General features: G+C 44.8%; 1 protein-coding gene across 1 annotated transcript; it reads left to right on the top strand.

Moving 5' to 3' along the window:
• The first annotated feature begins 6637 nt into the window (after positions 1-6637).
• On the top strand, positions 6638-12560 carry LOC101584342 (neutrophil gelatinase-associated lipocalin-like). The gene is made up of 6 exons (XM_012516980.1): positions 6638-6769; positions 7161-7291; positions 8663-8742; positions 8890-9009; positions 9361-9462; positions 12430-12560. The coding sequence occupies exons 1-6, from the start codon at positions 6638-6640 to the stop codon at positions 12558-12560; spliced, it is 696 nt and encodes a 231-aa protein (XP_012372434.1).
• The last annotated feature ends 1129 nt before the right edge of the window (positions 12561-13689 follow it).

The following is a 13689-nucleotide window of genomic DNA, read 5'->3' on the forward strand; positions in this document are numbered from 1 at the left end:
GCTGTTCCCAAACAGTGTAGGGTTCTTTGGCTAAAAGCATTGTATAGTCCTGCAAGCAGTCCTGATGTCTGCAAACTATATGGCATAACACTGGATGTCCACAGTTGACACAGGCAACTGCTGGTCAAGGCTGCTGCTGGCCAGCAGCCACTGATCACCAGCTCCAAAATACAGTGCCAGCTTGTGTTTGTGTCTCATTTGACTTTACTAGGTACTGATTTATGCTGGTTGTCTTTCTTATCTGAGGATCTCCAGAGTTCTTCAGTGCTCAAAGCTCTTAAAATTTTCTTTCAAAATTACCAGTCTGTCTATAATATGTAGTATAGTAATTCAGAGCAGTTGTGCTGCCTATACTTGTAGAACTGTTGAAGTCTGTATGACCTCAGGAGTAAATGCAGAGTGGGCTAGCAACAACGTCAATGCCAGTCATGTATGCAGACCCTGTGTAGCATGCAGCACATGGGGTAACACTGGAAGGAACACTCTTAGTGTGACCTGAAAAGTGCTGGGGAGTGCTGCTTTTACAGCAGCTTCAGGCCTGTACTAGTGAAAGTGAAGGAGTCCTGGGCAGCCCAAGATCAGACACATGCACACTCACACATGCACACACACCCTGCCTACCCTGATAGTGTTTCTCCTCCACAAAGAATGCACTAGTGACTGGACACGCAGTGAGTATGATGACTGACCAGGGAGCTTATGGGAGGCCAGGGCTGAGAGACTGGGGACTTGGACCCATGTTTCTTCTGCCCCAATCCTAAACCTCATTTTTGCTCTGCTGCCCATCCCCACTCAGGTGTTTCCAATCTATCCATCTCTGCTTCTGTGTCACTTCTACCCAAGTAGCACAAAAACACAAGGTGCCACTTTCACTCTGGATAAGAAACAAAGAGATTCCAAAGCAAGGACAACACCTACATCCGTGTCTCAGGCAATAGGTGAGAATTGAGCCCTAGGCCCACCCAATGTCATCAGTAATTAGGTCAAGGTTCCAGGAAGGGACCAGTTTAAAGCCAGCTGAGTTTTAATGGGGCTGGGAGACTGCTGAAACAGAGAAGCTCTGAGCTGAGAGAAGACCATATTGGATGCTGGACAAAACCTCCTTCATGGACTCAGGGTTCAGAGGTCTCACACTATATCCCGGCCTTTGAGATCCACTCTGGGCAGTGAACATATTTTCTTAGCTTAGCCCAAGCAAGGCTGCTTGCAATCATTTGTTAGTCCTGCTGGGCCTTTCAGGATCAAACTCTCATGATGCAAACTAGGCTTTGTTTTCCTCCTGGGTGGCTGGAGGATTGGGTTTTTCATTGCCAGTGTGTCAGGTTGCCATAAGCCACCAGTTTAAATCAGTATGTATAGCTTCCATTCCTGAAGGTGAAAATTTGAATCAGATTCACTGGCTGACATGACAATCTCCAGGGATGAGCTCCCTGGGAGTTCCTAGGGTGAAATCCTTTTCCTGCTTCTGGACCTGCCTTTCCTATTTCCTCAGTCTGCTTCTTCCTTCACAGATACAGAGTAACATCAACAAATCCCTCTCCCTTTGGGTCACCATGTCCAAACAAAGGCAGTCAACTCATCTAAAGAAAACTGGTTTCTCTGAAATTCTTTGGGCTCAAATTCTGTGGCTCCCTCTGCCATTCAACTTGGATTAGGGAGAAGGTGCAGCTGGTAACGTGAAAGTTGGTGGTCGTCCCTATAGCAGGCTGAGAGCTTCACTACCTGGGATACATATAACATGGCCTACCCACTCAACATCCAATGGGAGAACAGGATACTGCTTCAGCCATAAAACACCCTGGCCACTGCAGTTACAGCAGTGGCAGGAAGAGCCATGTTCCCTAATTTGTGGATCTGACACTAAGCTAGTTCCTTGGTCAGGAACACATCTCTGGGTGTTACTTAGGAGTGAGCATGTTAGCAAGGTGACTTTGTACAGCTCTTCTTTTCCAACTAAGTACATGGGAAAGGGAGTGATGGGGACTGGGCCACATTATCCTGAAGGCCTCTGATGACCAACAATACCAACCATGCTGCCTGGCTTAAGGAACTTCTCATCCACTACAGCACCATGAAGCGGTGGGGCAGAGAGTCCTTCCACAAGGAGGCCACAAGACACCATCCCACACAGTTTAAAAGTGCCAGATCTGGGAAAGCCTCACAATACTCTCTTGCCTGCACCCAACTGTGAAAACTGCCCCTGCACACTTACCTGCATTATGAGAACTGACCCTACTTCTCTTGTCTAGGGCTCCATTCTGAGTTGATTCTTGATTATGTACAAGTGAGGCCACAGCACAGCCTTCAGAGAAGCACCAAAGAGGAGGAAATGAGGCCCAGGGCAAGGTAAAGGTGATTTTTTTTGTCTTAGTTACCTTTCTCTCATTGCTAACACAAAATAGCCTATACGCATAGTTAAAGACTGAAATGTGTATTTAGCTCACAGTTTTTAGAGGTTCATTCCATGGTTAGCTTGCTCCAAGGCATGGGGAATTGGCAGAGTGTCATCACAGAGGAGAAACAGCTTATAGGGTACGAAAAGCAACAGGGATGGATCACAACAGTGTCTTTCTGCCCCTTTTGTATTGCATCTCGGCTGCAGGGATTAGTGCTCTACCAAACCAGTCTTTTAACAATCACACCCTTAATACCAGTATCACACTCTCTAGATTTAGCCTCTTTTGTAAGGAGTGGATGAAGCTGAAAGTCAATCTTATGTTCAGGGTTCAACAAAAACCACTCAAGAACACAGGGTTTAAACAAGCCTGACAGCTTGCAAACTGGTTGCTAGGCAGAGGTTAAAGTTGACATTAACCTCCTGTTTGTAAATGCATGCTCTAGATTCTTGGGCAGTTCCTTTCCTCCCATCAGGACAGGCAGGGATTGACCTGACCTAGCTTTCATCTCTTGTCTTTATTTCTCCACTCCCTCTATTTCCTTCAAAATGTCACAAGAGCTGTGCAAGACTCTGGAAACCTCTGAAAGCCTGATCTATGACTACATGAGGAGGATTTGGGGGTACATCTAGACACAAACCATAACATTCTACCCCTGTCACCAAAAATATTCATGCATGAAAAAGGTATTTAATCTCTATCAGTTGCCTAACTGCTAACAGTGACAAAAGGTAAGAAACCAAACAAGCAACAAGTCTCTTTATGAGAGCTGTGGTCATTCATGGTTGCTTTGAAACCTTCTTCTGCACACTATTTCTCCTCTGTAATACCCTCTACCATGCCACCCTGACATGGAGCCAATAAATAACCCATAGAAACCTCCTCACAAACTGTGAGGCAAATAAAGCTTTTCTCTTTGCTTTTGGGTGTTAGTATCTTGTTGAAGAAATGTGGAAAATAATGAAGACATGGGCTCCACAAAAAGGGTCTGCAGACAGACCACAACCAGTTAAAGGGAAAAGTCTGTGTAGCTGTGCTCACCATTGTTGTCTCATGCTCTTTGCCAACTTCTCTCCCTTCACCCAATTCCCACTGGCCCACGTAGGCCCTGCTCCTGTGTCCCTAATGTTGAGGATAGATGCTGTTTACATGACCAGCAGTCAGAGTGCATTCCTCAGAGGCAAGTGGTGAATTGCCAGGGATCATGTCTCTGTGCTCTGATAGATTTGACTAGATGAGGGCTTGCAAGGTCTTCACCTGAAATCTTCTATGGGTCTTACTGAGGCCTCACTGGTTAGTCCACAATTACCAGGGAGACATTGTAAGAGCTGTTGGTGTGATCCTGCAGGCCCAGGTCACTGTCACCATAGAGACAATAAAAATGACCCAAAGGGAGAGAGAGAAGTGCCTGGTATGCCAGGCTAAAAGCGTAGATGAAAACATTTGCAAGTGTCAAAGCTTTGGGTGATATAGCCTCTTAAAGGCCAACCCTAGCTAGTGCTCAACAGGTAGGCAGTCTACAGAGACTAAAACTCCAGGATCTGCTGTACCTTGGAGAATGTGCATCAGTCCATTTAATCACACAACTACTCTCATGAGCAAGAACTCTAAAGGGGACACTGCACAGGGCCTAGAGTCAACAATGTCTCACCATGATTCTGGTCAGGAACCCATGAGGAAATAATCCTCATCAGGGACAAGTCTAGGATAAGCCATCTAAGGGACAGGGCTAACACCCCTGGATTGACTCACTGAGCTCCATAGCCCAAAAATGTCAAGGACGTAGGATTGGTCTCAATGACCTCTCAAGACAAACACCAAATCCTTACATCCTATAACGCAGACCAACTAGTGTACATAGCCACAAAGTACAGTCCACCTTGCCTTGGACATTTGCCTGCCTGCCCTACACAGATACCCTGCCAGGCCTCCAAGGTCAGCTGTGATTGTGGCCTCAGAATTTGGCTCTGTTGAGCGAGCATATCTATGACTCATACACATGTACCTTCATCTCTTCTTACTATACTTAAAGAACAGGTCAACAAAAGTCCGTGCTTTTCTGACTTTTCCTGCAAATGCAGACAAGACATGAAGGAGGAGAAGGGTTCAAAGTCTTTCACCCTGTTACAGAGCCTGAGGCTCCTGGGAGGTGCAGAATCTGGGATCAGCAAGCTCAAAGCAGACACCCTGTCCTTACCTGTCTAGAATGTCCATGATCAGGCATCCCACCCTTCTATCTTTATAAGAACCGAGAAGACCAGGACCCATGAGGTAGGATATATATTATTTTTTCTTTCTTTTTTCTCTTTTTAAGGAATTTTTTATTGTTTTAAAGGGAATAAAAATAACAAAATAAAATTAGAAGCAATACAGAATTTAACTAAGCAAAATGATAAGAATTCAATAATGGTTGTTACATTACATATTTTTATCCACAAATTGGTTTTCAAATTACCACATAAAAGCATTCAGTACAAAATGGTCCTTCACTTATGTTCCCTTTTTTGTTTAATTTTGTCAGAGATGAGTATTCCATTGACATTTAAATATTATAGGTGCATGAATTCAGAAAAATAGTCCAATATTGTACACTAGTCCTTAATAGTAGTGGGTTATCTGTAGGACTAGCAATGTCAGAAGTTGTTGACTTGAGCCTTTTATAGCTCATCATATTAATATGGGTTTACTTTTTATACCTTGTGTTTATACTTTTCTGCTGGCTTGTTGAGACCAAGATAAAGCAAGACCTATATAACAAGAAATGTAGCTTTGTATCTGATATGGTCAATCAAATCCCCTCAGCATTTACCCTGACATCCTGTACAGCAGTTTGTAGATCTTTTGTCAGTATCAGCCTTGTAGATGAATCATGGTTATTGTTTGACCAATTTGTTCTCTGTAAAAGCCTGAGAGAATGTTTTCTCTCTAGGTGAATCTCCTTAGGCACACTCTACATCATTAATCACTTTCCTTTGTAGCACCATACTCTCTTAGATCAGAAAATTTTGGGACACAACTGAATCACATAATATTACAGTACAGGTTCTTTTATGTCCTGAGTCCTCATCGACCTTGAAAGACCAGGGCCAAAATGTTGGCTATCCTTGTAGCCTTCTCTTTCTGTAATTTTTTGATCTGCAAACTTAAGTTGTTTACCCACCAGAAGAGAAGCTTAGTGATATTATTACCCTATAATATCTGTATATACAAAACAGTTAGAATAGATATGCGGCTACTTTCTTTTAGTTCAATGAGAAGAAAGATTTGTACTAATAGTGCTTAGACAAGACATCATGTCTACACCTTGTACTGTGAATAACTACTACAAAGACAACAATATGCAATGTATTGAGTATTGTAACTGTCCTACTAACTTGTTTTGAAACTGTCTCATTGCTACTTCTTTTTCAATAAAATTAATTTAAAAAATAAAACCATTCACGACTGGTCAAAAAATTAAAAAGAAGAAAGAAAATTTAAGCATTAACTATTCCTTTCAATAAACCAGCAGAAACCGGCAGTACATTTATACAACCCATCCTATGTATATACATATATATTTCTTTTTCCCTTCTTTTTTTCTTTCTTTTCTCCTTTGCATCATTTCAGTTGATCTTTATCATTGAACAATATTTTTCCATTTCATTGTATCCATTGTATCTTTTGGATTATTTTAGAAAACAGGCCTGATTATGTTCCTTGGGGAGCTATTGAGCTCACTATGTGGTGCAGACTGGCCTGGAACTCATCACGATCTTCCTGCCTAAGATTCCTAAACACTAGGATTAGAGGGATGCGATACCACACATGAATTGCTTTCTGCAGGAACAGGCTGTGGGCCTCTGCACTCACTCACTCATCAGTCACACAATCAGAGATGACAGCTTGACAGGACCTGAGATGGGACCCACAGATGGGGGTCATTCCCAAGGGACAAGGCACAGTGAGCACACTGAGGAAACTTGTCCCCACTAGACTGTTTAGCTCTGGTAAGTTTTCTCCAGTCCACTAACATTTTCCCTTTTCTCTATCATGCTCATTCTTGACCAGAGGGAAAAGAGAAAGATAACTTGTCACATATTTCTGAAGGAATTGATGGCAATTGGCTCGTTTCTGGAAATAATAGCAGATGAATCAGCCGGCTGCAGGTGGAGCAGCCAATAAATACTAGACCCAGGTGGACTTCTTGGCACTTTTCTTCACTTTCCAACACCTGCCAGAACAGCAGCTGCCCTGACGCGATGGCCCTGGGTCTCCTGTTCCTCACGCTGCTGTGCGCTCTGAAGATCCATGCCCAGAACACTTCTCAAAGCCATCCTCTTGAACCACTGAAGAATGAGATCCCTTTGCAGGCAAATTTCCAGGATGCATTGGTAAGGTTCTAAAAGGACAGCTGCAGGGATGGCCTGCAGGAACGGCAATGAGAACTAAGGGGAGGAAGACAAAGGTATTTGGCAACATTGTCAGTCCGAGAAGTAAAACAGAAGAGGTCCAGATCCAGGCCCTGTCAGAGAGGTCACCTTTAGCCTCTCAGGACAGATGAGAAATCTGAACTCCAAAGCCTACCAGTCATGTGTCCTGGGTCACCCCATCCCCAACAACTCAGGGCTAACTCCAGTCCCAGAGTCCTACATCCCACTAGCCTCTCATAGCAGCACCACAGCCTGCCCTTGTGGCCCAGAGGTGCCAGCAGGGACAGCATGGGAGGGGTAGCTCTGGGGCCATCTCTAGGCCCTGCTTGTCACCACCCTCCTGCAGTTTCAGGGGAAGTGGTATGGCATTGGTTTGGCAGACAACTGGGTTTGGTATCAAAGAGTAAAGAAGATAAATATGTTCAACACCTTATATGAGCTGCAAGATGACCACAGCTTCAACGTCACCTATATCAAGCACAGGTAAATCCGCCACCTCCTTTGGGTCTGAGAGGCAGAATTGACTGTCAGTCAGCTAGTGACTATGACAGAGGGATATTACTATTATTCTGAACACTATCTACCAAGTCAATGTTCCCCTTCTTCCTTTATTTTCCTTTTCCCTTTTCCAATCTTCCTTTGTTGCCTCTCTAAATCCCTCCCTCCCATCAACATTCATGGTTGGCTCCAGTACAATTGCATACAGTCAGAAGAAAGAAGAGATATTAAAATGTCCCAGAGGATGGACACAGGATCCAGTCTGAGGCTCAGCCTGTGGTGGTTTCAAACAAGGCTATGGTAGGGAGGAGGAAAGAACAGCAGAGGAAATAGCACCCCCTGTAATCCTAGCGGGATCATTTTGAGGCTCAGCCAGGAATATTCTTAGTTTTCACCCAGACTGAGCAAAGTGCTAAGACTCAGTCTCAAGATAAAAAATGTCACAAGTCCTGGGAATTTAACTCAATCCCCAGTGCCAGAATCACCAACAAAAAGAGATATGAGTCACAGTAAGAACTGGTGGGATCTGAATCTGAAAGCCTCACATTAGGAAGCCAATAAGCAGCCAGCCATCACCCATTGGTGTGAGCATACAAGCCGGAGCTGATGAGCAGCAAGGAGGGAGGAGCACTCCCAGGTCAGTTTCTAGGGCATCTCACTCTGGTCTACAGATTCTGAAAAGGCCAGAATTTGGATACAGCCACAGCAGGAGATGTGGGAAGAATGGTGAAGGTAAGGCTGGCCCATGCCAGGTGGGAGATGGCAGAGGTAGGGAAGAAGAGAACTCACTGGGGAGTCTGGACTCACTCACCAGTAATACAATCTGGCTCTGGCCACTGGGTTGATTTGAGGTGTCATCATTTCAGGCTGGAATGGCTCATTCCAGGAAATCAGGTTTTCAGCAGCTTGACTCAGTATTCAGGGTTGGAATGAACTCAATTTTCAAGTCAGTTGGGCCTAAGGTCTAGGGTAATGCTTGGCATTAGCAGAGAAGGAGCTCAGAGCAAATTGGCAGCAGTAATGGGAATAGAGAGACAAAGGACAAGAGCAGGGCTCAGTGTCTGGGGTCTGTGTGTAGAACAGGCTGCCCTGTAGAGGGAGTAGAGCGAACAATAAGTACTACAGAAAGGGTACAACAGCCCCTGAAGTAGAACAAGCAGAGGCTCAGAAGGAAAGTTCAGATTCATGAACCAGACTAGGTTAGGGCTCAGAAATAGTGGAAGACAGGTTGTCACAGGCTGGGTGGACTACAGCCTCACAATCCTCCATTAGGCCTGGTGCCACTTGTTCAAGCCCCAGAGGACCAAGTCTATGCAATCTGCATGCTCACCTCTGAACATTTCTCCTCTTCCACAGTGGTAATGGCTGTGACTACTGGAACAGAACATTAATCCCAAGTACCACACCTGGCCAATACAACCTAGGTGATATGCCAGGTGAGTTCCTACTGAGAGGGGAAGAATGGCTGTGGAATTGAGATGCTGTCCTCTGCAGAGAAGACTCTACTGACTGGTCCTGGAGGAAGTGGGGTAGTGACTTCCTCCAGACCAGAGCAGGAATGATTCTCTCCTTCTACACCGCAGATAATTTTCAACTATTGAAATACACTATGAAAGTTGTATCCACCAACTATGAGGAGTTCGCCATTGTGCACACGGAGAAGGATTTCACAACCGTGGTGAAATTCACTATCACTCTCTATGGTGTGTCATCACTCAATTCCCTTAGGAATTTCCTCCTCAGTGACAATTGGAGGTTGGGGGCCCTTATTGATCAAGACCTCAAAGTTTTCTGCACTATCAGCTCCCCTTAATGAGGAAGCTTTGCACTCCATGAGAAAACCTCCTTAGGCCTCACTTACTCAATATTATTTATGGAGTGAGTTACATATATGGAGTGAGTGAACTATGCCTATCATCCTAATACTGGGGAGACTGAAGGGAGAGGATGTGAGCTGCAGGTCAGCCTGGACTGCCCAGAAAGACCCCAACTTAAGAAATCAATAATATAACACAGTTCTCTCCATTACCCACTCACTGCCATATTGGCCACAGGGAGAACCAATAACCTGAGTCCAGCTGTGAAGAACAACTTTTATAACTTTGCCAAGTCACAGGGTGTACCTCACAAAAACATCATCTTCACTCAACCCACAGGTAATGGCCACCTCTGGAAAGGGTAAGGGATGTGGGTTCTGTCCAACGCTGATGTTACCCTCCCCAAGGAAAGGGAACAGAAGAGTCTCACCTCACTGCTTCAGCTTTGGGAAATCTATTGACTCCCACCCTGGAGTCTATGGGTCTTCAGGGATTCTGGATCCAAGTGTTCCCTTGGGCAGCTTAGCCAAGGGTTGACCAGATGACAATTTTGGGCCCAGGTCCAAGTTCCATAGTCTCATTGCCCTCAGCCTCCTTGTATTGTAGTAAGGGCCATTTCCTCTCCATACTTTGAGTCTTGCTGTCCTGTGCTATCTGACCCTTCCCCTGCAGCTTGCTTATTCCTTGGGTGGGAAATGTCCTTACTTTGAAGAGACCTGTCCTGGCGAGCAGGTCCCAGCCATGTCAGTAAGGGACACTGACTGAGAGGTTGCCATGGCTCAGTATATAACCAGGTTGCAGGTCATGGTGTCCAAGCAGCTGTGAGGCCCACATCCTGAAGAGAGGTCTTCCAGAGGTGATACAATCAGGGAACTCCCAGATCCTGTACAACTGTGTCAGGCTGGACCTGAGATGTACTATGGGCACCACAGAGGTCTAGGCAGCCAGAAACCATACACACAACCACACACACACACACACACACACACACACACACACACACCTGATTCTTGCAATGTTCTTTCTCCCTCACAGAGGAGTGCATCCATAACTGAACAGCCCATGAGTATGGCACAGCAATGGTAGGTGGGACACCTGAGCATGGAGGCAAGGGGTGTCAGCCAAGCCTTTTTTCAGCTCTCATCCTGCAGGCTGACATCTTGGTTTTGTTTTACCCTTTCAGGTGCCTCCCATGTCTCATCTTTCTGTTCTAACTGTCACTTCTGCCCTCAATGCAACCCAGCTATCTCACCAGCCAGTGTGCCAACAAGAAAGATTGGAGATCTCATTAAGGTGCAGTCCTGTCCACCCAACCATCCCAGAAGACATGCTATGAAGATCTCTCTCTTGTCTGCTAAATAAACACTTGACTTCAGGTATCTACATCTCTACTCAATTTCTTCTGGGTCATAAGAAAGATGTGGGCTAAGGGGTGGGCTCACAACAGCACCACCTCAGAGCCTGCTGGCCCCAGAATACTGTGTGCCATTAGAGCCCACAGCGAAGGCCCAGGTAGGAAGAGCTCCAAGCTCCCTTGGCAGCTTCATCACCATCACTTGAATCTGGCCTGGGTACAACTGTGAAATACTCTCTTGGGATTTGATGCATACTTAGAATTCCAGCCCTGGGCCTGCCTACAGAGCTGCCTGAGATAGATGCCTCCTCCATCAGAAGCACTGAGAGGGCAAGACTTCATGACCACCTTTGGCCTCCACCAACACATCACATAGCAGCAGCCTCATCTGTTCTGGACAGCTAGAGCAACCTGGGGGGAGGGGCACAAGGGGAAGCCAGCACAAGCTCTTAGGACCCTGTCAGTGCTGGGACATTGTGACCAATACATGAGAGTGGATGCTGTGTGAAAAAACAGCAGAGACCTAATCCAGGTGGGGAATGAGCAAGAGAGGGTTCCTGCTCCTCTGATGCCCTCCTGTGGTACAGTGACCAAATTCCTACCCTCCTTGGTGAATGCACATCATGCTGGTCCTAGAAAGATGCCAACACCAGTATGATGCCATCTAGACCTCCTGATGGGGCATTCTGAATCCTGAACTGAGCCTGAGGAGGTGAGGAAATATGCCCCTGAAATGCAGCCTCCTAGGAGACGATTCATATGACTAGGCCTGCATCCAGCCTCGTGGACCACTGTTCCCACACTGGCTGCAGTGGCAACCTGTCCCGGGGTACAGGGTAAAGAAACTCCTCCTGCCTCCTCTACCTTTGTCAGGGCTGCAGCTAGGTTGGGTGTGGGGCCCTGAAAAAACCCTGACTCCTCACCCCACAGACAAACCCAGTGCCACTTTCACCCTTGGCAGAGAAGACTAGGAAGTTTTTAAGTAATCATGGCCTCTGTCTTTGTTTTCCCTATGTAAGCTACAAACACAAAATGGAGTTAAATTGGGATCTATGTAGGGCCTTTCTTGCAGTGAAACTGTGGATAATTTTCTATACACAGCCATTTTCTAAGTTGTTATCCTTCTCCTGTCAAAAGATGGTTGAATTTAAGAGGAAGCAGTCTTCTAGCTGAACGTCTAGACCCTCTAAAACAAGAGCCTCGTATCTAAGAAGTCAGTTATCTAATAACCATGAGTTTCCCATAGAGAAGAGGAAACCAGTCACATAATGAGGAATAAATACAGCAAATTTCTTTTCCAGAAGAAATGGTTTCAACTTTAGAGCCCCAGGCACTACAAAAGCCACTGCTGACACAGCCCCAAGACAGGAAGGCCAAACTTTTAATGAAATATATAGGTTGTGATTCAGATAAGCGACAGGTTTTTGAGTGTATCCCAAATCTTGCATTGACCGTGCCATTCTCATTTTAAGGTATAAATTAAAATGAAATCTAATCCAGAAGCTTAGCGATGGAGTATCTAAAAGCTTCTTTTTTAGCTTATAAAAGTCTAATTGTGGGTCAGGTTCCCCAGTCAAAATATGAGTGTCAGTCTTCAGAGTTTAGTTTTTAAATATAAAAGGGGTCATACAATCTTGCTATGTCCTGAAATACAGAGGCAACAGAAACTGGTAATTCCCAAAACTCTATATTGCCTTAATGTCATCCATGGAAACAAAAGCATTCACTTAATTTTCTCCTCCCCGACTCTTTGTTCCCTTGGATAAAAGTTGGCCCAGGAGCTTTACTTCAAGACTATGGATCTGTATGCCTTGAGCTCACAAACTTTGTAACTTCTAGAAAGACTAGTGAAGCCTGAATTTCCTATCAAAACATTCCTTCTGATGGAACCCATTACAAGACACTATTCACATTGTGTAAGAGCTTTCCTGGTAGTGTTTAAAACAATCCAGATCTTACAAAACCACCTGTACAAAAGCAAGAAGGCTATCTCACAAGCCCTGTGGTAATGCCATCCATGTCAGCTCAGAAGCCTACTCGTGAGGAACCTCCAAAGGAAAAAGAATTAGAAATCAGCATGTAAAGGGTCACAGAAAAGATTTCTTTTAAATCTAACTCTGTAAACTATCCTTTCAAATCTGAGATAAGAGAGTGTAGGTAATGGGTACCATTGCCTCATTGGTCAATGGAGGATCAGGAACCAATCTCCATTTTCAATTGGGATTTTGAACTCACAGCACTGGGGTGTTGCAGGACTGTTAGAAAATTTAGCAGGGGCTTGTTCCTTTAAATTATTAATAATAGGGGCCGGGGAGATGGCTCAGTAGAATAAGCACTTCCCTGGCAAGTGCAAAGGCCTGACAGAGTTCAATCCCTGGTTCTGAAAATAATTAATAATAATAATAATAATAATAATAATATCAATAATAGGCTTTAGTCAACTTTTGGCCTCTAGTTTTAATGGGTGCTGCTTTTGATGAGGGGAAAGTAGTGAAATTTTCAATGTAGATCTTCCTATGTCTTGTTCCTTTTCCTCTTCCTATCATTCCCTGTATTGCCTGCACCTCTGGAGTTAATCTCAATCTCCACTAGGGGAAACCAAAATGCTGGCTTAGAATGCATCTAAATGATGTTATTTAATGGGACAGAATATTGTATCCCAGGAGGGAAACTGGAATGTCAGGCATAATCAAAAAGACATGTGAGAATAGAAATCCCAGCTGCAACTAAACGGCTGTAAAAACTATCTGACCACACTTTTTAGTTACACCTGCCATGATCATACTATTTGATGAGCAAGGATCAGTAGAGGAGTACAGAAAAATCAAGCACTGGTATATAGTAGAAGACAGACTTCTTTTCCCTCAATAGTTATGATTGCTCAGGGTTCCATAGGGAAGATGAATGTCTGATAAGGAGACTGTGACAGGTGCCCTGGGCCCTTCGGTGCTGTTGGATCAGCTGCTAAGATGGGTTTGACTTGCAAACTGTGGTCTCTGGGGCAGTCCAGGTTCCAGTGATGTCCATTACACACTGGGCATAGCTTGTGCAGGTGACCTGTTTCCCAATCTGTTTTGAAATATTCGGGCTTCTCACAGCCTCAGCACGTAGAAGAAATGAACTGGGCTTTGCCCTAGAATCCAGACAATTAGACTCAAGAGTATGCCTTCAAAACAGGGACAAGGGCTGCTGCTTTTTCTTGATCACTTGTT

Source organism: Octodon degus, unplaced genomic scaffold (assembly GCF_000260255.1).
Source record: "Octodon degus isolate 3935 unplaced genomic scaffold, OctDeg1.0 scaffold00138, whole genome shotgun sequence".
Classification (NCBI taxonomy): Eukaryota; Metazoa; Chordata; class Mammalia; order Rodentia; family Octodontidae; genus Octodon; species Octodon degus.

Excerpts from the sequence above, each read along its gene's own strand:
- LOC101584342 (XM_012516980.1), top strand. The coding sequence starts at position 6,638 with ATGGCCCTGGGTCTCCTGTTCCTCACGCTGCTGTGCGCTCTGAAGATC. Across the intron at positions 7,292-8,662 it reads GTCACCTATATCAAGCACAG|TGGTAATGGCTGTGACTACT; the intron begins GTAAATCCGCCA and ends CCTCTTCCACAG. Across the intron at positions 8,743-8,889 it reads CAACCTAGGTGATATGCCAG|ATAATTTTCAACTATTGAAA; the intron begins GTGAGTTCCTAC and ends TCTACACCGCAG.